Raw genomic sequence first — 21,561 nt, 5'->3', positions numbered from 1 at the left:
TATATTTGATTATTGCAAAATAATCATTTTGTCCAAAACAACATGTCTTTCAGTTGCATTTCCCCTCAACACTAGACTTAGTATGTGACATACTTGGTTGGACATACTATTCGTACCATACAGATCCACATGAAGGAAACTGCAAAGGCTTCAACATGTATCAGAACAGTTCTGACTCAAAGAGTTGTCATATCGGCGAATAATAAGCAAACAAAGTGAGAAGCAATAATACCTCAGCCATGCAGAGAGATGTTGGCCTAAAGGACACACTCAGCAGAACAGCAATATGTCAAAAAGCTGACATACTTTTAGATACTCAACACAACATGTTCCAAGTACTCACATGTTTAACTTTAGGACTCATAGGCCCAACCTCTAAATAATTTCTGTTCTGCAATCATCTATACAAACATTTATTCATCTTATTGTGCAGAGAAAAGCAATATTACAGAATAGGCTGATATCATAAATGACAGGGCAGGAGGGATTCCTTCTATCTCATACAGATATTCCTGAAATGTAGATATGAACTGAATTAACTCTCAAAAAATACGGAAAGAATGCGTCCAGTACTGTGTCAGTTCAGTACGAAGTGTCTCTTAATTAAGGGATCATTCTGAACATACTGCAGATATCTGTAATTCAGTTCTTCCTTGTCAAAATGAACACATCAGATATCCACAGTGACATTGTTTTTAGGATAACTGACGTCACTTTTGTCACTCATTTGTACTGGGATTTCAATTTCAGATATCCACTGTTACATTTTTGATATACAGAATGAACATTGTGGAGTTTTCTAATCGGATTCTTAATCAGAAAATGTCTTAAGTCAGATATCTACTATCCAATTTTTACTAGTCAGCATTTGCCCTCAATGCAGAGAGAAAAATCCCACCAAGTGTGGTCACTAGATGTCGCACTAAGATCAATACATGAATGTCAAAGGGACTTGATTTTTTTCTGAGAAAGAATGACATTGAGGATCTCTGAAACTTAATTGCTAATCTACAGATTGAGTGTGAGAGCAGAGATTTAAACATGGCTCCTTTTTCCCCCTCAGCTGAGCCACTCAGGGAGCTCCATAGTTATCTATCTACTCCAGAGGCCCTCTGAGAACAGTATCTTAGTATTTCAAACAGTGAAGAGTTGGACTTTTGACCATTTTGTTGAACATAACTTTGACACAGGAATAATAAAAACATCTATATTCAGTTTTCTCTTGTAATTTAATCTTTGGCTTTGTTAGATTTATACAAGAAAATATAAAAAATGAAAAGAAGCAGCAGTAAGCAAAGTCAAAAATGATATCCATACTTTAAAGAAGACAGATGAGGTCAAAACAAATTGGTGTAAAGCAATAAATTATAGATGTTACAAAATACTTGTAACATCTTGTAGTCTGTACTTTCTATTGCAGTCATGTCAGTGATTCTGTGTCACTAAATATTCCTTTTAACTGGAGGTGGAGGTCCTAGTTTGTGTCCTTCTGGATTTCACTCCTCAGGTGTCGATTGCCTGGTCTGCTCCATCTCTTGGCTATTTAAAGGTTTACTGCACCTTCAGATAACAATAAGACATGAGCCAATTTCCATTTGCATTATTATAATACATCATACATATCTCTTTCACTGAATAACAGTTATGTAGATAAACAGACTGACTATGAATACACAATGAGCCATGAAGAGTAAAGTGCATCAGAATCAGCTTCATGTATAAATAACACATTAGTTAGAGAGATATAGAGACAGAAAGGAACTTAACTGTCAAAATGATAGTTTTCTGAAGAAGTAATTGATAATAAATATGTACATAAGTGAATAATTATGAAATTGCCTTTTTGATTGACAGATTAAATCATTTTCTGAAGAAGTAATTAATGATATATAGGTACAAATGGATAATTATTCTCATGAGTGTTTGATTTTGGTGACATCTTATTCTCCTCAGTGTTCCTGTGTAACAGACTAAAGGATTTAAGAATATGTTTATATTATTTATTTGTAAGCTGTGTGTACGCTCTGTGTATCCTCTTAATGTTAATACATTATTACCATATTAACTGTGACACTCTGATATCACAACAAGACAGATACTGAGTTTAAAGTTGAAATTACCTGTTCTTATGTTTATGGTTGAGCAGGAAAATGATAACAGTGATGACTACAGCAACACAAACAATGACCACTGCTGGGATCCGTGTACGGATCAAAGTGTGATCTATGAGAAAAAGAAGGAAAAAATGTGATATGGAGCACTCAACATTCATAAAGCAATTACAGTTTAATACAAATTGACTTGACATAACTTTAAAGTTAACTTACTCTTATCAGGTCCATCATCAAAATCTGAAAAATTAAACCCAAACATCAGATTTATAAAGTGATGATTCATTTATAAATCAGTGGTTTTTGAAGTGTTTCTCACCATCATCAGATGATTGATTGACTGCAGGAATCATTTTAAACACCTGAATTTCAGGGACTGAGAGCAGTCGTGCTGCACATCCAACCTGTGTGTCGTTTCCATGGAAACCAGACAGCACAGCTGTAGTGGTGACAGTGACTGTAGCATTGGTGTTGGTGACACTGACTGTGCTGCTGTTAGAGAAGTAGAGGTCTTGTTGTGGGACATTCAGAGTTACTGTGGGAGCAGGACGACCTGTGGCCGAGCAGGACACAACTGTCTCTTCACTAGAGTTTGATTCTCTGATTTGTAGAATGGGTTCATGCAGCTCTGCAAAGACACAACATTAAATATATCACATGGAGCAGATCATTACAAAAATCAAGTTCTTTTCAGATGTTCCGTTTTATAACATTGTCAAAATATTTGGACTTTAGACTTAATTATTTACATTACGACATTATGATGGGTAGTTGTCTTTATTTCTTCCATCTCATTTCACAGTCTGAGGAATTTAAGATAAATATAATATAATTTAAATATCGCAACCATTATATATTGTTATATTTTAGAATAAAATGAACTTTTATGATAGCTGGAGACAAAGTGTCTGAAATATGTGGCAAGTACAACATGTTGTTTCTGATGTGAAGTATTTACATTTCATGGAGCAATGACGGTAAACAGAACATCTAACAGCCATTTTTTCCAACTGTCATCAATGTGAAACAAGTTAAAACTATACAATAAATTCACAATAAATGTCTTCAGAAGTGAAGAAAGGACCTCACCATAGAGATGGAGGCAGGTTCTTCCTGTCAGAGAACCATCAGGATACGTGTTAAACAAACAGAGATAGCAGCCTTCATCCTGCTCCATCACCTTCCTGATAACTATGGAGCTGTTCTTCAGTCCAGCATCTTTAAACTCCAGTTTACCCTTAAATCCATCATTCACTGTTTGTCCAAAGTATTTGTTGAAGCTGCCAATATTCTTCTTCCCCTCAGGTAAATCTTTCTGCCAGGTGATCTGAAGAACATCTTTAGTCTGCATGAGCTGACAGCTGAGATGAACATCTTCTCCTACTTTTGCCTTCACAGTCTGCTGTGTTTGAATCATATCTGTTACACCTGCATGGAGGAAAAGAAATATGAGGTTAAAACTGTGTGTGTGTGATGTGAACATTTCAACATAAATTCTGTCACTCCTGCCCTGCCTCCAAAGTCCCTCCCCAAGAGGAGGCTGACGTGCGCGCGACCACGTGCACGCGATCGGTAATACATGAACTACACTCCACACAGCTAGATATAAAACGCTTTACAGTGACTTTCACATGGCTATACCTTACCTAGAAACTAGAGATATGAGCTTGACCGAGCTGAGGAGGAAGGGGGAGGGGGCTGTGTGCGTGAGCAGTGATCGACAGCTGTCAGACCCTCCATCAGACACAATCCTGTTGTTTTTTTTTTGTTGTTGTTTTTTTTTACAGATTACTAGTTTCATGTAATGCTGTCTTTACATATTGACAGTCTTAGCAAATATGACAAAAAGTTACTTTTGTAAGACTTACCAGCTGCAGCTTTAATGTGAAAACTCCCATGTAATAATAAAATATTATTTATTTGAGACAGGTGGCAGGTAAAGCACTTAACTTTATGACAGAGACTGTAAATTTGAAGAGTATGTTAAAGTTGAAGTATTTAACTCTGACACCAAGCGTTTAGAAATGGCACTGTGGCCCACGTTCAAAACACTTGAGAGAGCTGTTACTCCTCGCCCCCTCCCTGCCAGAGTCTACTTCACGCGGGTTGCCAGTTGTTGGACATGATCCTGCATATCCTCCGTATCAGCGGGTGCAGCTGAGTGCTGTATGACGCTGTAACCGTCTCCATGTTTCAAAGGCATCTCCTATACATACCCTGGTTTTGTTTCTCAAATTGTTACGACGTATTTGAGAGTCGTAATGAGTTTTTTTTGGTTTTGTAACATCAGACATTATCTGCAGTGTTCCTAGCTGCAGCCATAGACTGTATATAAGAAATGGACGTAACATCCGTGACGTCACCCATTGGTTTGTGGACTGCTGCTCAGAAGCCAATAGTATCGAATCTAGGCAGCGCCATCTTGAAAATTTCAGGTGCATGCCGGAAAAAAAGAACACGGATTCTACTTATATGGGCATGAGGCGGAGCCATGGATGGACGTATGGGCGGGACCAACGGCGGAGCGGGGAGGCTGTGATTGGTTGCGAGGGCTGGATCTCAAGGACATTGGTCAATCAACCTGTCAATCACAACGTAGCCACGTAGCCTGCTTTATCATCAAATATAAAATCAGGGAGGCCAAAATGTCACAAATGAACATCATACTGCATTGAAGAAGGCTTTAAACTAATGATTGAGACCATAAACACATTTTGAAAATGTTTACTGAGGTTAGAAATCAAGTGAGAAGTTGGTGAATTCTCCATTGACTTGTATAGAGACGGTTGCCCCCTGGTGGCCTTTTGATAGAATGCAGCTCTAAATTACTTCCACATTGGCTTCTTTTCAGAGGACAGGAACTCCCCGCCTGGCTGCAGCTCAGTGGTAACTGGCAACCTGGCTGCTGAAACGCTACTGACTTGGTGATTGGTAGATAGGTGGTGGGTGGCGCATCAGGCCAAAACACAGAATGACAACATAAACATTACTTGTGGGCTGCAACTGAGCTTTTCAAATGTGAATATTCTGGCTGGACTACTACTGTCAGTGATATCAGTGTTTGAAATGAACATGATTCCTTAATGTCTGGGGATATTTAGGGCAATTTTATGACTACTTGGAATATATTTGTTACATACAGCTACTTTAACTCATAACTGTGTCACTGGTTGTGGTGACAGATGTTGAAAACAGGAAGAGATCAGAACATGACAGACTTATTTATCTTAATCAAATGTTCTAATAAAATACCTACTTACTTTTAATCTCAATAGAAAAAACAAGAATAAATTAACATGATTCAATATTTCCTCTGAGAAACAATCACTTTGTGTTAGAGTTAAAAGACACAGGAATCTTCCATGGTGCTTTACATTTCAGCAGAAAAAATGACTTTAGTAAAAGTATGCAGACAGGATACTGTAACATCTCTCTTACCTTTTATAAAGACTCCCAAAAAGATTATTGTGACTGCAGCTTGTATCATCATTGCTGGAAGTGGCAATGTTTCAACTCAGCTATACTGATCTCTCTGTGTGTAAAACTAGAAATGTACCTGGCTTGACTGATAAAAATGTATCTAGGGAAATAGAGGTGGCGGAAGTGCTCCGACGTCCCCCCCTCCCCCTGACACACACACACACACACACACACAGAGGGCACTTCGCTTTTTAATACGAGGCAAAAAGGGCAGGGGTTCAAGCACCCCTAGGGCCCTATGTGTGCACATGCCTGTCGGTCAATGTAAAACTAAAAAGTTATCTGAGTTGTCTAAAATTGAAATAGGGAAACAGAGGTGGCGGGTGATAGTCTGGCTACTGATGACCTATAACACAGGCTATATTTGATTATCACAAAATAATAATTTTGTCCAAAACGACATGTCTTTCAGTTGCATTTTCCCTCAGCACTAGACATATCTAAAGATGTGACATACTTGGTTGTGATAAGTCCTATTCGTACCATACAGATCTACATGAAGGAAACTGCAAAGGCTTCAACATGTACCAGAACAAGTCTGCCTCTGTAAAGCAGTTGGCATATCAGTGAATAATAAGCAAATGATGTGAGAGCAATAATATCTCAGCCATGCAGATAGATGTTGGCATAAGGACACTCAGCAGAACAGCAATATGTCAAACAGCTCACATAGTTTTAGATACTCAACACAACATGTTCCAAGTACTCACACAATTTAGGACTCATAGGCCCAACCTCTAAATAATTTCTGTTTTGCAATCATCTATACAAACATTTATTCAGATCTTATTGTCCCAGCAGAAACAAACAATATAATTACAGAATATGCTGACACATTTATAAACAAAACTCCTGATGGCTATTGAACAAAAGCAGTATTCAGAAATCCTGGATAACTGAAAAAGCAAGGCTTGACATAATCTCATCACTTCATCCTGGTTTAATCCGTTGCACATTTGCCAATCGAGGATGAGGATATGTGACTATGTTAATCCAGGTCTAAGTAATTCAGATAAGAACACATTCACAGCTTTCTTAAAAACACCACTCGATCCATCACAGATTCACTGATGCAGAAATGGAGAAGACGTGCTGCATACTTGAGCAACAGCTTCTAATGCAAACTCATGAAGAGATGACACACAAATGTAACAAAGGAAACCCAGACACTGTAATCAAAGTGAGAAAAGAAGCCGGAATGTGCAGAAGTTAATATTACTTTAAATTTACAATGAAGACTAATTACAAACACTTCTCCACAATGCAAGAATATGTAGTACACCCATATATGCAAATCTCTCTCTCAGTTATCTAAAATCAGATACCTACAATCCTACAGTCCAACTGTTACTTGTCTGAAAATAGAAGAGGCCAGCAAAGTGTGGCCACTAGATGTCACACTAAGCCCAATAAACGAATGGAAAGAGTGATGTCATTTGTCCCAGGAAGGATGATGTGGATGAAATGCCGACTATAAGAAGACGCAAATTACAGATATCTGCAATACATATCCAGTCTAGCTATTGAATGATAAAAAAGAAAGACTGGTGAAAATTAAATTAATCTTCCATTTTTACGGCCTGCTTACGCAGAGGTGTACAGAGGTGGCGGGTGATAGTCTGGCTACTGATGAACATATAAAATAGGATATATTTGATTATCGCAAAATAATAATTTAGTCCAAAACGACATGTCTTTCAGTTGCGTTTCCCCTCAGCTCTAGACATATCTAAAGATGTGACATACTTTTTTGTGAGAAGTCCTATTCGTACCATACAGATCCACATGAAGGAAACTGCAAAGGCTTCAACATGTACCAGAACAGTCTTCACTCAAAGAGTTGTCATATCAGCGAATAATACCTCAGCCATGCAGAGAAATGTTGGCCTAATATGTTCCAAGTACTCACATGTTTTCCTTGTCAAAATGAACACATCAGATATCCACAGTGACATTGTTTTTAGGATAACTGATGTCGCTTATGTCACTCATTTGTACTGGGATTTCAATTTCAGATATCCACTGTTACATTTTTGACATACAGAATGAACACTGTGGAGTTTTTAATGGAATTCTTAATCAGAAAATTTCTTAAGTCAGATATCTACTATCCAATTTTTACTAGTCAGCATTTGCCCTCGATGCAGAGAGAAAAATCCCACCAAGTGTGGTCACTAGATGTCGCACTAGGATCAATACACGAATGTCAAAGAGACTTTTTTTCTGAGAAAGAATGACATTGAGGATCCCTGAAACTTAATTGCTAATCTACACATTGAGTGTTTATTGAACATTTATAAAACAATAACAAGAATGACAAAAACAAAACAAAAAAACCCAAAACCAACAACAACGTAATGAAGCCATCATAATTAAGCATCATACCTCTCCCACCCCCCACCCCGAATGTCTGTGGCGGATAGAACGAGAGAGAAAAAATAAATAAATAAAATAAATAAATAAATAATAATAATAATAATAATAAATTAATGAATTAATTAATTAAAAATAAATAAATAAATAAGGTGAGACAGATAAGTTAAATTAAGGTAGCAATTATTACAACAATGGGCTACATTTACAGTTGTGACACATGTTCCATATTTAAAAAATAAAAATAAAATAAAATAAATAAAAAACAAAACAGGATAAAAAATAGTGAGAGCACAGATTTAAACATGGCTCCTTTTTCCCCCTCAGCTGAGCCACTCAGGGAGCTCCATAGTTATCTATCTACTCCAGATGCCCTCTGAGAACAGTATCTTAGTATTTCAAACAGTGAAGAGTTGGACTTTTGACCATTTTGTTGAACATAACTTTCACACAGGAATAATAAAAACATCTATATTCAGTTTTCCTTGTAATTTAATCTTTGGCTTTGTTAGGTTTATACAAGAAAATATAACAAACGAAAAGAAGAAAAGAAAGAGCAAAGCCAAAAATCATATCCATACTTTAAAGAAAACAGATGAGGTAACAACAAATTGATGTAAAACAATAAATTATAGATGTTACAAAATACTTGTAACATCTTGTAGTCTGTACTTTCTATTGCAGTCATGTCAGTGATTCTGTGTCACTAAATATTCCTTTTAACTGGAGGTGGAGTTCCTAGTTTGTGTCCTTCTGGATTTCACTCCTCAGGTGTCAATTGCATGGTCTGCTCCATCTCCTGGTTATTTAAAGGTTTACTGCACCTTCAGATAAAATAAGACATGAGCCAATTTCCATTTGCATTATCATAATACATCATACATATTTCTATCACTGAATCACTCTGACAGTTAACAGTTATGTAGATAAACACACTGACTATGAATACACAATGAACCATGAAGAGTAAAGAGCATCAGAATCAGCTTCATGTATAAATAACACATTAGTTAGAGATATAGAGACAGAAAGTGAATAATTATGACATTATCTTACTTATTTTTGATTGGTTCTTGTAACATCGTGATCTCAGCGTCCCTGTGTGACAGTCTGAAGGATTTAAGAACATTTATATATTATTTAATGATAGATGTTGTCTGTATAGATTCTTTAAGTTCTGTGTATCCTCTTAATGTTAATACATTATTACCATATTAACTATGAGACTCTGATATCACAACAAGACAGATACTGAGTAGAAAGTTGAAATTACCTCTTCTTAGGTTTATGTTTGAGCAGGACAATGATAACAGTGATGACTACAGCAACACAACCAATGACCACTGCTGGGATCCGTGTACGGATCAAAGTGTGATCTATGAGAAAAAGAAGGAAAAAATGTGATATGGAACACTAAACATTCATAAAGCAATTACAGTTTAATACCAATTGACTTGAGATAACTTTAAAGTTAACTTACTCTTATCAGATTCATCATCAAAATCTGAAAAATTAAACCCAAACATCAGATTTATAAAATGATGATTAATTTATAAATCAGCAACTCTCAACAACTCTCTCATGGCCATTTAACAGTGCTGACACATGTTTTTGGAGGATTTCCCAGGCTGACGTTAACTCAAACAGCAGCTGTCGGATGCACAATCTCCCAATAGGGGTTATGATTGTTGTCAGCTTTTGGCCTGGAGCTCCTGTGTCCATTGTTTCAGTGTCCACTACATAGTTGGCCTGAAGACTCATGTTCTGCTGCTTGATTTGTTCACTATGGGTCGATATCTGTATAGCCTTTTCAAGTGACAGGTCTGGCTCCACCTGTAACTTTTGAGAAACATCATTGTCCGATATGCCAATAACAACACGGTCTCTAAATAGTTCAGATTATTAGATATTTATAATATAATGGGAAACTCCAACCCTGTGATATGATTTAAGTCAATTTTGCTTTTTAAAAGTAGGACAGAATGCAAGTAAGCACTAAACTTGATTACAATGACTGATGTCAAAACTGAAAAAGAGTGAGAGTCACTTTAAGCTTCACATTAACTCTTCATATGGAGATAGTTGTTTGAGACCGACTTATTTATCGTAATTCAATTTCTAAAAGAAATGATCCATGTTGCTTTTTGTCTCAGATTGCTGTAAATAAAAATTGTCACCAGCATGAAAACAATAAGAACACAAGAATGATTCAATATCTCTTCTCAAAGCAGCCACTTTAGTTTTGGATTAAACATATACAGGAAATACCACGCTGCGTTCAGCTTTAGCAGAAAAAAGGATATTTGTAAAAGTCCCCACACAAATTATTGTAACATCTCTGTCTTACCTTTTGAAAAGAAGCCCAGAATTAAAAAGAGTGTTGTGACTGCAGCTTGATTCATCAATGTAACAAATTTCTACTTAGGCTAACTCTGTTGGTATCGATGTGAAAAAAAAGAAAAGTTATCGCTACAAATAAATAACCTAGGGCTATATACAACAGTAACACGCAGTGATTTGTGTCTAAAGTATTGTATAAAACAACGTATTACGTTTGTGGGTCCTATTGTGGAAAGGAAACCTAAAAAAAAAAAAACCTCAGGTGGAGGAATGGCAAACAGGAAAACCGCAGGCGAGGACAGTTCAACTGAAGGTCTTTTCTATTTCCCTCCCATCACATTTCAGCACCAATATCAGTCCATAAAAATGATTGAGCGCAAAATCCACAATTCCCGTGGCTTTAGTGGACAAACCTGTAGAGACAGAGCTCTCCAAAAAACACGAAATGTAGCCTAGATTGTGTCTGATTCTTACTAATATGTCCCAAATGTGACTGAATGTCGCCCAATCCTTGACTTTCTGAAATGTCAGTCCACAAATGATGGTGTGAAAGACTTTCTCCTTTGAGTGCCTGTGATTAACTGTAGCCAGGGACTGTGCGCATTTTACGCACGCCTGGCACAGCTTCACTGTCCTTTATCAAACCATAAAAACACTGATCCGCAGAGGTGTCCAGTCAACTCTGCAGTGACCTCCTTTGCCTGTCCAAAAAGCCACAACAGCTGCTGATTGATTAGTTTTGACTCGTACGCTGCTGATTGATTAGTTTTGATTCCTGCAAAAGAGACGCAATGTCCACAGTTTCAAATATAAATGCGATTTATTACTTACAGTCCGAAGGTTTCCAAAAGCAAACAGAGTACATCCACTTTCTCTGTAACAAGTCTATTTCTCAAACACAGACAAAGGAAAACGTAATATTCATCCATTATCGAGCGGTCAAAAACGGTTTGCTCTTCCTGAGTAACACTTGTGTCAAGTAACCTGATTATATCAACCTCTGCCTGATTTACAGCGGCACTACTACCCCTAGTGGCAGGAGGTGTAGTTTAAAATGTGATTCAAAAATATGGTAAAAAAATGGTATAAAACATCAAACATGCATAGATGCAGCTTTGTACAAGTCTCACTGATTGAAACTACACTGCTTGTTTCTACACTTCGAAACGTGTTCTGCACCTTCAGATAAGAAAAAAGACATGAGTCAGTTTCCCACTCACAATAGTACAATACATCATTAATATTTCCATCACTGAGTCACTGTAAACAGGTGTGTGGATAAACTGTGAGACTCTGGTATCACAACAAGACAGATACTGAGTTTAAAGTTGAAATGACCTGTTCCTATGTTTATGCCACAGCACAGTGATGACTACAGCAACACAAAGAATGACCGCTGCTGTGACCAATGCACCAATTAAAGTGTGATCTATGAGAAAAAGAAGGAAAAATGTGATATGGAGCACTCAACATTCATAAAGTAGCTACAGTTTAAATGTGATTTTTGATTTAAGACAACTTCAAGGTTAACTTACTCTTATCAGATCCAGTTTCTTCATTAAAATCTGAAAAATTAAAACCAAACATCAGATTTATAAAGTGATGATTCATTTATAAATCAGTGTTTTTTGAAGTGTTTCTCACCATCGTCCGCTGATTGATTGACTGCAGGAATCGTCTTAAACACCTGTATTTCAGGGACTGAGAGCAGTCGTACTGCACATCCAACTTGTGCACCGTTTCCATGGAAACCAGACAGCACAGCTGTAGTGGTGACAGTGACTGTAGCATTGGTGTTGGTGACACTGACTGTGCTGCTGTTAGAGAAGTAGAGGTCTTGTTGTGGGACATTCAGAGTTACTGTGGGAGCAGGACGACCTGTGGCCGAGCAGGACACAATTGTCTCTTCACTAGAGTTTGATTCTCTGATTTGTAGAATGGGTTCATGTAACTCTGCAAAGATGCAACATTAAATATATCATATAGAACAAGTTGTTGCAATAATCAGTAGTTTGCTGATTTCACCTGTTTCATAGCATTGTAAATCAAACGTATTTCTGGCAGAATGAGAAAGAATCATTTTTTATGCCATAGAAAACATTTCATTTCACAAATTCAGGAAAATGAATGTGGAAGACAATTTGAAGTGAAGAAAGGACCTCACCATAGAGATGGAGGCAGGTTCTTCCTGTCAGAGAACCATCAGGAAACGTGTTAAACAAACAGAGATAGCAGCCTTCATCCTGCTCCATCACCTTCCTGATAACTATGGAGCAGTTCTCCAGTCCAGCATCTATAAACTCCAGTTTCCCCTGAAAACCATCATTCACTGTTTGTCCAAAGTGTTCACTGTATGTGGCGATGTTCTTCTTCCCCTCAGGTAAATCTTTCTGCCAGGTGATCTGAAGAACATCTTTAGTCTGCATGAGCTGACAGCTGAGATGAACATCTTCTCCTACTTTAACCATCACAGTCTGCTGTGTTTGAATCACATCTGTTAGACCTGCATGGAGGAAAAGAAATGGCAGTTATGGATATGAGGCTCATGTTTTTACTACTTACTTACTACTTCTGAAACACTACAGTTATTTTTAGGTGTACATTGTCAAACAAACTGTAACTTAAATTGTAATCATTGATTCATTTTTCTTACTTTTTGGAAATATCTCCACCATAAGAAAGAAAGATAAGACAGCATGGTTCGCCATTGTTCCTCCATGTGGTCCAGTACAAACAAGTGCAAGGTGCAGAAAGGTGTGTTTGTATAACAATAGCACTGTCTGTACTAATCCGGGTGTTGTAAAGGATGTAGCCGTCAATATAACAACAATAATTAACCAGCTGCTACTGCTTTTATCTACATGACCAAAACTCTACATTACCAGCACATAAACTGATCCTCCCTCGACTATCATCGTAGAACAATCCGCTCCTGTCAGTGAATAGTGAAATATTAACATTAGATAACCGTCGGCTTCTTTGAAGGGCTGTCTGTACTTTATATTTACTCACATTTCCTGCATTTAATATTTTTGTTTCAGATTTAAGCCCTAAAATAACCACATGTAGGAGTTTATAGAAGTAATCCCTGAAGGTAAAGAAGTATTACTCAGAACAATAGAAGCAAATCAAATTTCATTGAAAGCTGGCAAACAGAACTTCAATCTACCATCTATTTTATGTGAGAGTAGAGATACAGCATGAAACATGTTAAAGTTGTGATTCTCCAGCATGCATGTGTTCAATACTAGAAATATAGAATCTAATTTGATGATTATGTTAATGTCTTTAATAATGCAGAAAGGTCCTTACAGCTGCACCAATCACTGCTTCCAGCTCTGTGAATATGAACATCTGACATTAAACTACATTTCTTTGGGTGTTTTTGTAAATGTCATGAAATGTTGTCATAAGAAAAGACAAATTGAGAAAACAATCAACAGTTGAATTATGAAATACGTTTCAGATCTAATCCTCAAAGGGTAAACAGACATTAAATTTACCCAGTGAAAGGTGATAGTCCCCCAGACACCACCTCAACTCTTCATCAGCATATTTGAGGAAAGAGAGACCCCTGCTGGACTTGTTGCGTGGTTGCAGCCAAGATTCACTCACATACTGAAAGAGCCACTTGAAGGTTTGATAGTTGCAGTGTAGCCTTTTAAAAAAAAGATAGAATAAATATTCACAGGTTCCTGCCACAGCTCTAAAACATTATAATAACACTCATAATGTAATCAAACACTGACTGAGTCGTGAAAACAGAACACATTTTTATTTTAAGATATCAAATTATGATTGTTTACATAAGAAACGGAGCCAAACTATAAAGAAGCAATAGTAAATGCACACTATATATAAAAAAACACATGAAAAAACAAGTTCATAATTCAAACAAAAACAAACACAGGTGGATCAGTTTTGTAAATGAATGACATATAACATTTACATGTCAAAGTGTTTCTGCTTGAGCTTAAAATAATAAAAAATACTGTTTTTATCAGTGCCAAAGTTTAAATAAACAAAAAAATGACAAGGATTGTTTTTTGTTTTTCTCTTTTTTCAAAAAAATACATAAATACATAAATAAATCATTATTATGACCTGGCCAAAGTGGAAACTCTGGTGCAACATGAAAGAAAGACACTCCCGTCTTCCCAGCTCCCAAGAACCACCACCAACAATGAATCTGCAGTCCTTTACAGATGTTATTCAAAATCTCCAAGGCTTCATGGTGAGCTAACATCAAAATAACAACTGAAAAACAACGAAAGCGAAGCAACCTATCATCTACTCAAACAAAAGGTACAAAAACACACACCACTAATCTAATTCCCACTCTAATAAAAAAAAAGGAGGCAAATAGAATTGCTACCCACCCCAACCACTTGGGCTGGTATTTCACACTGAAACATGTCAGCGGAAAGGTTGGTTGGAGAGAGGTCCTCAATCAGCTCCGAAACATACTCAAACACGTTTTAGTTCTCCACTTCAGACCCTTTCATACTTTAATCTGTTAATCTCATGAATTCCATCGTCTCCTTCCTTGAACCTTCAAATCTTTACACATCTCCAGTCAGAATGGGTCTGAAAAAAGCAAATGAATGCATGTTTGCATTGTTATATCACTTCATATACCATGTTTCTTTAATAATAAAACATGAAGTCAATGATCCAAATAAAGACTTCATGTTTTGTTCAGATTTTAAAGCTCTGAGACAAATTTTCAACTTTGGGATACATGATTAAAACTGATTTAAAAACACAGTGGAGGCTGATCATTAAATAATTAGCAATATAATGATAGTATAAAAGCGTATTACTCAAAAGTATCTTTATTTGTTGCTTGGGGCATCTCATCCATCTCAGAGTCCCTGTGTGAGCAACTGAAGGATTAAAGCAAAGTTAACAAACAAGAAACTATTTCAATATTAATTCAGACACAGGTATTACGATAGATAATGACTGAAAGACTGAAAGACTTACCTGTGGTTATATTTCTGTTTCAGCAGGACAAAGACGACTGCAGCAACACAACCACAGACCACTGCAACAACCACCATGATGATTAAAGTGTGATCTATGAGAAAAACAATAACATTTGCCAGATGCAACATTCAGAACACAACTAAAAACAAAGGGAACTGGCTGTCACTGACAGGACATGTGAACAATAACTGGCTCACTGTTAATAGGTTCCTTTTCTTCATCAAGACCTGCAAAGAGAAACAAAATCATCAGACTCATAAAGCAATTATTAATCCACAACTCAGCATAAATCAGTGGTTTTGGAAGTGTTTCTCACCATCATCAGATGATTGATTGACTGCAGGAATCGTTTTAAACACCTGAATTTGAGGGACTGAGAGCAGTCTTACTGCACATCCAACTTGTGCGCCATTTCCATGGAAACCAGACAGCACAGCTGTAGTGGTGACAGTGACTGTAGCGTTGGTGTTGGTGACACTGACTGTGCTGCTGTTAGAGAAGTAGAGGTCTTGTTGTGGGACATTCAGAGTTACTGTGGGAGCAGGACGACCTGTGGCCGAGCAGGACACAACTGTCTCTTCACCAGAGTTTGATTCTCTGATTTGTAGAATGGGATCATGCAGCTCTGCAAAGATACAACATTAAAGAAATAATGTTTCACATGAATTCATTTCTTAGACATCAGCTTTGACATGAAACATTGTGTCCAGTATGTTAGTTTTTATGGCCTAGAAAGAATCACCTGCTGTTGGTGATGCAGCATCTGTCACATTAATGCTGTTTTTCTGTCTTTTGATTAATTGTTGCAGCTTGTTGTTGCTGAGATACATTATGAAAGAGGTTCAAGTTGTGAGTGATTTTCCTGCAGGAATGTGTTTAATACTGGAAATACAGAATCCACTTTGATTATTATCGAAATGTCTTTAACAATGCAGAAAGGTTTTTATTGCTGCAGTGATCAACTGACCAACTGATTGATTTCAACTAAAATGTCATCAATAATGAAAATAAGGCCTTGTCCTCACCATAGAGATGGAGGCAGGTTCTTCCTGTCAGAGAACCATCAGGAAATGTGTTAAACAAACAGAGATAGCAGCCTTCATCCTGCTCCATCACCTTCCTGATAACAATGGAGCAGTTCTTCAGTCCAGCATCTTTAAACTCCAGTTTACCCTTAAAACCATCATTCACTGTTTGTCCAAAGTGTTCACTGTATGTGGCAATATTCTTCTTCCCCTCAGGTAAATCTTTCTGCCAGGTGACCTGAAGAACATCTTTAGTCTGCATGAGCTGACAGCTGAGATGAACATCTTCTCCTACTTTTACCATCACAGTCTGCTGTGTTTGAATCACATCTGTTAGACCTGCATGGAGGAAAAGAAAAGACAGTTATAGATTTGAGGCTGATGTTTTACTACAGTTTAACACTGTGATTAATGTAGGAGAACAGGGTTGTTTCTCACATTCATTAGAACTTGCTCCATAGAGGGCGCTGTTGAGTGGTGGGACTGAACATTTCTGAGTGAAATGTCATTTTCAATTTCCAGATTAAACCACTTGACATTGAGGTGAGAAGACGTTTCTCTCCTAGGTTTTAACACACGTTTAATATCAAAACAATTATTACCATTAAAAAGTATGAAGACAGAGTGATAGTTTAGATACTTTAGACTTGCTTTAACATGTGGTTGTTGAACAAAAAGCACAATATTGTTAAATAAGGAGGATAATAAATGCATTTAGGAGTTATTTTTTCCTATTTATTTTCTCTTGTGACGTGTTGGGTTGTTGTATTTCAGTGATACCAAAATTTTAATTCATTTTTAAGATTTCTTACATATTTTTATTTTTTCCCATTAAAATAACAAAGGACAAGTCTACAAGTCCACAAGACATATTCGATGGTCCATTTCTTTTGAACCGAATCGGTTTAATGAGAGTAAGACGCTTTAGGCTTCTATTACCCATTAAAAGGGGAAATATTCAGGATACAGTTTATGAGGAATTCAAAGGAAAGGAAAGAGCCGTTGTCTAAATCTGAAACGCTACAATTTTCTTTCTTTTTTTCTTAAAGTTTAACATGCTCACAACAAATAACTTCCAAACAAACTGTACCTTAAATTGTAATAATAAATTTCTTTTTCTTACTTTTTGGAAAAACCACCACCATAAAAAGGAAATATCGGACTCCACGGTTTATCATTGTTCTCCATGTGCGACAGGTGTTTCCGTGGAACAATAGGACTGTTCTACTCCAGGTGTAGTACAGTAGTAGGTGTCAGTATAAAAATAATAAAGTAAATAAGCAATCCTTTATACAAATACTATAAACAACATAACAGGATTCACTTTGATATCTAACAAACTGTCCATTTAACCAGCTGCTGCTGTTTTTTGCCTTAAACATAATTTTGCAAGACCAGCATATAAACTGATCCTCCCTCCACTACTATAGTGGAACATCCCGCTCCTGCCAAGTCAGTTAAACAATAACCGTCATGTTTGACTGTACTTTAAATGTACTCTCATTTGCTGCATTAAATATTGTTGTTGCACATTTAAGCCCTTAAATACCAACAGGTGGAGCTTATAGTAGCAATCCCTGAAAGTAAATAATTATTATTCAGAACAATAGAGGCCAATTCAACTTTCTTCTTTTTTTTATATCTTGTACTATCTTGATAGGCCTACATGTGAAATATGCAGTCACTTCCTTTATGCTATTTTCAAGAAATGAATTACACTTTTTCACATGTTGGTGATGATTTGTTGAAATCTGATTTGTAGAATGGGTTCATGCAGCTCTGCAAAGATACAACAATATCACGTGGAGCAGATCGTTACAAAAATCAAATAATTTTCAGATTTCCCGTTTTATAACATTATCAAAATATTTGGACTTTAGACTTGATAATTTACGTCATGACATTATGATGGGTAGTTGTCTTTATTTCTTACATTTCATTTCACAGTCTGAGGAATTTAAGATAAATATAACATAATTTAAATATCACAGCCATTATGTCTTGTTATATTTTAGAAAATATATTTATATTTTATGATAGTTGGAGACAAAGTGTGTGAAATATGTGGCAAGTACAACATGCTTTTTGTGATGTGAAGTATTTACATATCATGGTGCAATGACGGTAAACGGAACATCTAACAGCCATTATTTCCAACTGTCATCAATGTGAAACAAGTTAAAACTATAATTCACAATAAATGTCTTCAAACGTGAAGAAAGGACCTCACCATAGAGATGGAGGCAGGTTCTTCCTGTCAGAGAACCATCAGGAAACGTGTTAAACAAACAGAGATAGCAGCCTTCATCCTGCTCCATCACCTTCCTGATAACTATGGAGCTGTTCTTCAGTCCAGCATCTTTAAACTCCTGTGTCTGATTCTTACTAATATGTCCCAAATGTGACTGAATGTCGCCCAATCCTTGACTTTCTGAAATGTCAGTCCACAAATGACGGTGTGAAAGACTTTCTCCTTTGAGTGCCTGTGATTAACTGTAGCCAGGGACTGTGCGCATTTTACGCACGCCTGGCACAGCTTCATGTCCTTTATCAAACCATAAAAACACTGATCCACAGAGGTGTCCAGTCCACTCTGCAGTGACCTCCTTTGCCTGTCAAAAAAGCCACAACAGCTGCTGACTGATTGGTTTTGACTCGTGCAAGCTGCTGATTGATTAGTTTTGACTCGTACGCTGCTGATTGATTAGTTTTGATTCCTGCAAAAGAGACGCAATGTCCACAGTTTCAAATATAAATGCGATTTATTACTTACAGTCCGAAGGTTTCCAAAAGCAAACAGAGTACATCCACTTTCTCTGTAACAAGTCTATTTCTCAAACACAGACAAAGGAAAACGTAATATTCATCCATTATCGAGCGGTCAAAAACGGTTTGCTCTTCCTGAGTAACACTTGTGTCAAGTAACATGATTATATCAACCTCTGCCTGATTTACAGCGGCACTACTCCCCCTAGTGGCAGGAGGTGTAAAATACATGTTGAGGCAGTTGATTAAGCGACTTCACACGTGTTGAGAAAGAGATCAAATTGAATTATACACATAACCCAGATTGTGATAGGTGCCTTCAAGGTCTGAAAAAAATGAGCAAAAGTAAAACATCTTGTCTTTAGGCCCTCTGTGAAGTGAAAATTACAGAAATTATCCCAGTTTTTTACAGTTTAAAACGGCAAGAGTTTAGACTTCAGACTGTTTCTTTATTTTATTGAATGTAAATTTAAGACATGAATAACATTAAACATAAAAAATAGTTGTAATGAAGTGAATGACAGTAAATTAGTGTAAAGTGAAACATATCTGATAATATATCAGTCAGTCGACATTGACCTATGACAGCTATATTGATACTGAAATATATGTCTGATATTTGTAATGATTCAATTCTGAGTGCACTGATACACTCACTGACACATTGTTTACAATAAATTTTGTTAAACTGTAAAATATCATGCCTGCCTTCCTTTCATATCTATCTGTCACAACTGTTTGATACCATTTGAGGGATCACTGAAAAAACGGTGTGTATGCAACTCCGTTATTATTCAGGCCCTGTTACAAAATACTTGGTAGAGTCCCAAGAAAGAGGAAGAAATAAGAGAAAGGAGTTGTATTAAATGATTTATTTTACCGTAAAAAGTTTAGAATATGATTTTAAGAAAATGGTAAAAAAAAAGGTATAAAAACATCAAAACCTCTGTGTACATTAATCTTTTTGGTTTGTATAAGATGAGAGATTCATCTTACACAGGAAACAATGTCTGAACATTTTAATACACATGCATAGATGCAGCTTTGTGCAAGTCTCACTGATTGAAACTCCACTGCTTGTTTCTACACTTCAAACTTTTTATTCTGGTTTCTATTCTTTTTGATTTTCCTCCTGAGGTGTCTGTAGTCTCATCTGCTCATTCTCCTGCTTTATTAAATGTGTTCTGCACCTTCAGATAAGAAAAAAGACATGAGTCATTTTTCCACTCACAATAGTACAATACATCATAAATATTTCCACACTGAGTCACTGTTAACAGGTGTGTGGATAAACTGTGAGACTCTGGTATCACAACAAGACAGATACTGAGTTTAAAGTTGAAATGACCTGTTCTTATGTTTATGCCACAGCACAGTGATGACTACAGCAACGCAAACAATGACTGCTGCTGTGACCAATGCACCAATTAAAGTGTGATCTATGATAAAAAGAAGGAAAAAATGTGATATGGAACACTAAACATTCATAAAGTAGCTACAGTTTAAATGTGATTTTTGACTTGAGACAACTTCAATGTTAACTTACTCTTATCAGATCCAGTTTCTTCATTAAAATCTGAAAAATTAAACCCAAACATCAGATTTATAAAGTGATGATTCATTTATAAATCAGTGGTTTTGGAAGTGTTTCTCACCATCATCAGATGATTGACTGACTGCAGGAATCATTTTAAACACCTGAATTTCAGGGACTGAGAGCAGTCGTACTGCACATCCAACTTGTGTACCATTTCCATGGAAACCAGACAGCACAGCTGTAGTGGTGACAGTGACTGTATTGTTGGTGTTGGTGACACTGACTGTTCTGCTGTTAGAGAAGTAGAGGTCTTGTTGTGGGACATTCAGAGTTACTGTGGGAGCAGGACGACCTGTGGCCGAGCAGGACACAACTGTCTCTTCACTAGAGTTTGATTCTCTGATTTGTAAAATGGGTTCATGCAGCTCTGCAAAGATGCAACATTAAATATATCATATGGAACAAGTTGTTGCAATAATCAGTAGTTTGCTGATTTCACCTGTTTCATAACATTGTAAATCAAACGTATTTCTGGCAGAATGAGAAAGAATCATTTTTTATGCCACAGAAAACATTTCATTTCACAAATTCAGGAAAATGAATGTGGAAGACAGTTTGAAGTGAAGAAAGGACGTTACCATAGAGATGGAGGCAGGTTCTTCCTGTCAGAGAACCATCAGGATACATGTTAAACAAACAGAGATAGCAGCCTTCATCCTGCTCCATCACCTTCCTGATAACTATGGAGCAGTTCTTCAGTCCAGCATCTTTAAACTCCAGTTTACCCTTAAAACCATCATTCACTGTTTGTCCAAAGTATTTGTTGTAGCTGGCGATATTCTTCTTCCCCTCAGGTAAATCTTTCTGCCAGGTGATCTGAAGAACATCTTGAGTCTGCATGAGCTGACAGCTGAGATGAACATCTTCTCCTACTTTTACC

The 21,561-nt window shown here is 36.8% G+C and overlaps 2 protein-coding genes across 2 annotated transcripts; both read right to left on the bottom strand.

Moving 5' to 3' along the window:
- Window positions 1-1,496: 1,496 nt before the first annotated feature.
- On the bottom strand, window positions 1,497-12,891 carry LOC128354036 (OX-2 membrane glycoprotein-like). The gene is made up of 4 exons (XM_053314280.1): window positions 12,469-12,891; window positions 2,431-2,739; window positions 2,121-2,223; window positions 1,497-1,560 (listed from the first exon to the last, which is right to left on the bottom strand). Exons 1-4 carry the CDS (start codon window positions 12,770-12,772, stop codon window positions 1,497-1,499), a joined length of 780 nt encoding a protein of 259 aa, XP_053170255.1. The 5' UTR covers window positions 12,773-12,891.
- Window positions 12,892-15,583: 2,692 nt separating this feature from the next.
- On the bottom strand, window positions 15,584-19,209 carry LOC128354035 (OX-2 membrane glycoprotein-like). Its single transcript, XM_053314279.1, has 3 exons — window positions 19,092-19,209; window positions 16,319-16,657; window positions 15,584-15,918 (listed from the first exon to the last, which is right to left on the bottom strand). The coding sequence occupies exons 1-3, from the start codon at window positions 19,123-19,125 to the stop codon at window positions 15,584-15,586; spliced, it is 708 nt and encodes a 235-aa protein (XP_053170254.1). The 5' UTR covers window positions 19,126-19,209.
- Window positions 19,210-21,561: the final 2,352 nt, after the last annotated feature.

Source organism: Scomber japonicus, chromosome 24 (assembly GCF_027409825.1).
Source record: "Scomber japonicus isolate fScoJap1 chromosome 24, fScoJap1.pri, whole genome shotgun sequence".
In the NCBI taxonomy this organism is placed as follows: Eukaryota; Metazoa; Chordata; class Actinopteri; order Scombriformes; family Scombridae; genus Scomber; species Scomber japonicus.
Note: the sequence above shows the minus strand (reverse complement) of the source record. Positions and strands in the feature narration are given on the sequence as shown.

Coding starts and splice junctions, on each gene's coding strand:
- LOC128354035 (XM_053314279.1), bottom strand. CDS start 19,125: ATGTACTCTGTTTGCTTTTGGAAACCTTCGGACT. Junction 16,658..19,091: donor CTTTTGGAAACCTTCGGACT/GTAAGTAATAAA, acceptor TCCTCCATGCAG/GTCTAACAGATGTGATTCAA. Junction 15,919..16,318: donor AACCTGCCTCCATCTCTATG/GTGAGGACAAGG, acceptor GTATCTTTGCAG/AGCTGCATGATCCCATTCTA.
- LOC128354036 (XM_053314280.1), bottom strand. CDS start 12,772: ATGGTTAAAGTAGGAGAAGATGTTCATCTCAGCTGTCAGCTCATGCAG. Junction 2,740..12,468: donor AACCTGCCTCCATCTCTATG/GTGAGGTCCTTT, acceptor GTGTCTTTGCAG/AGCTGCATGAACCCATTCTA. Junction 1,561..2,120: donor AACCATAAACATAAGAACAG/GTAATTTCAACT, acceptor TGTTATCTGAAG/GTGCAGTAAACCTTTAAATA.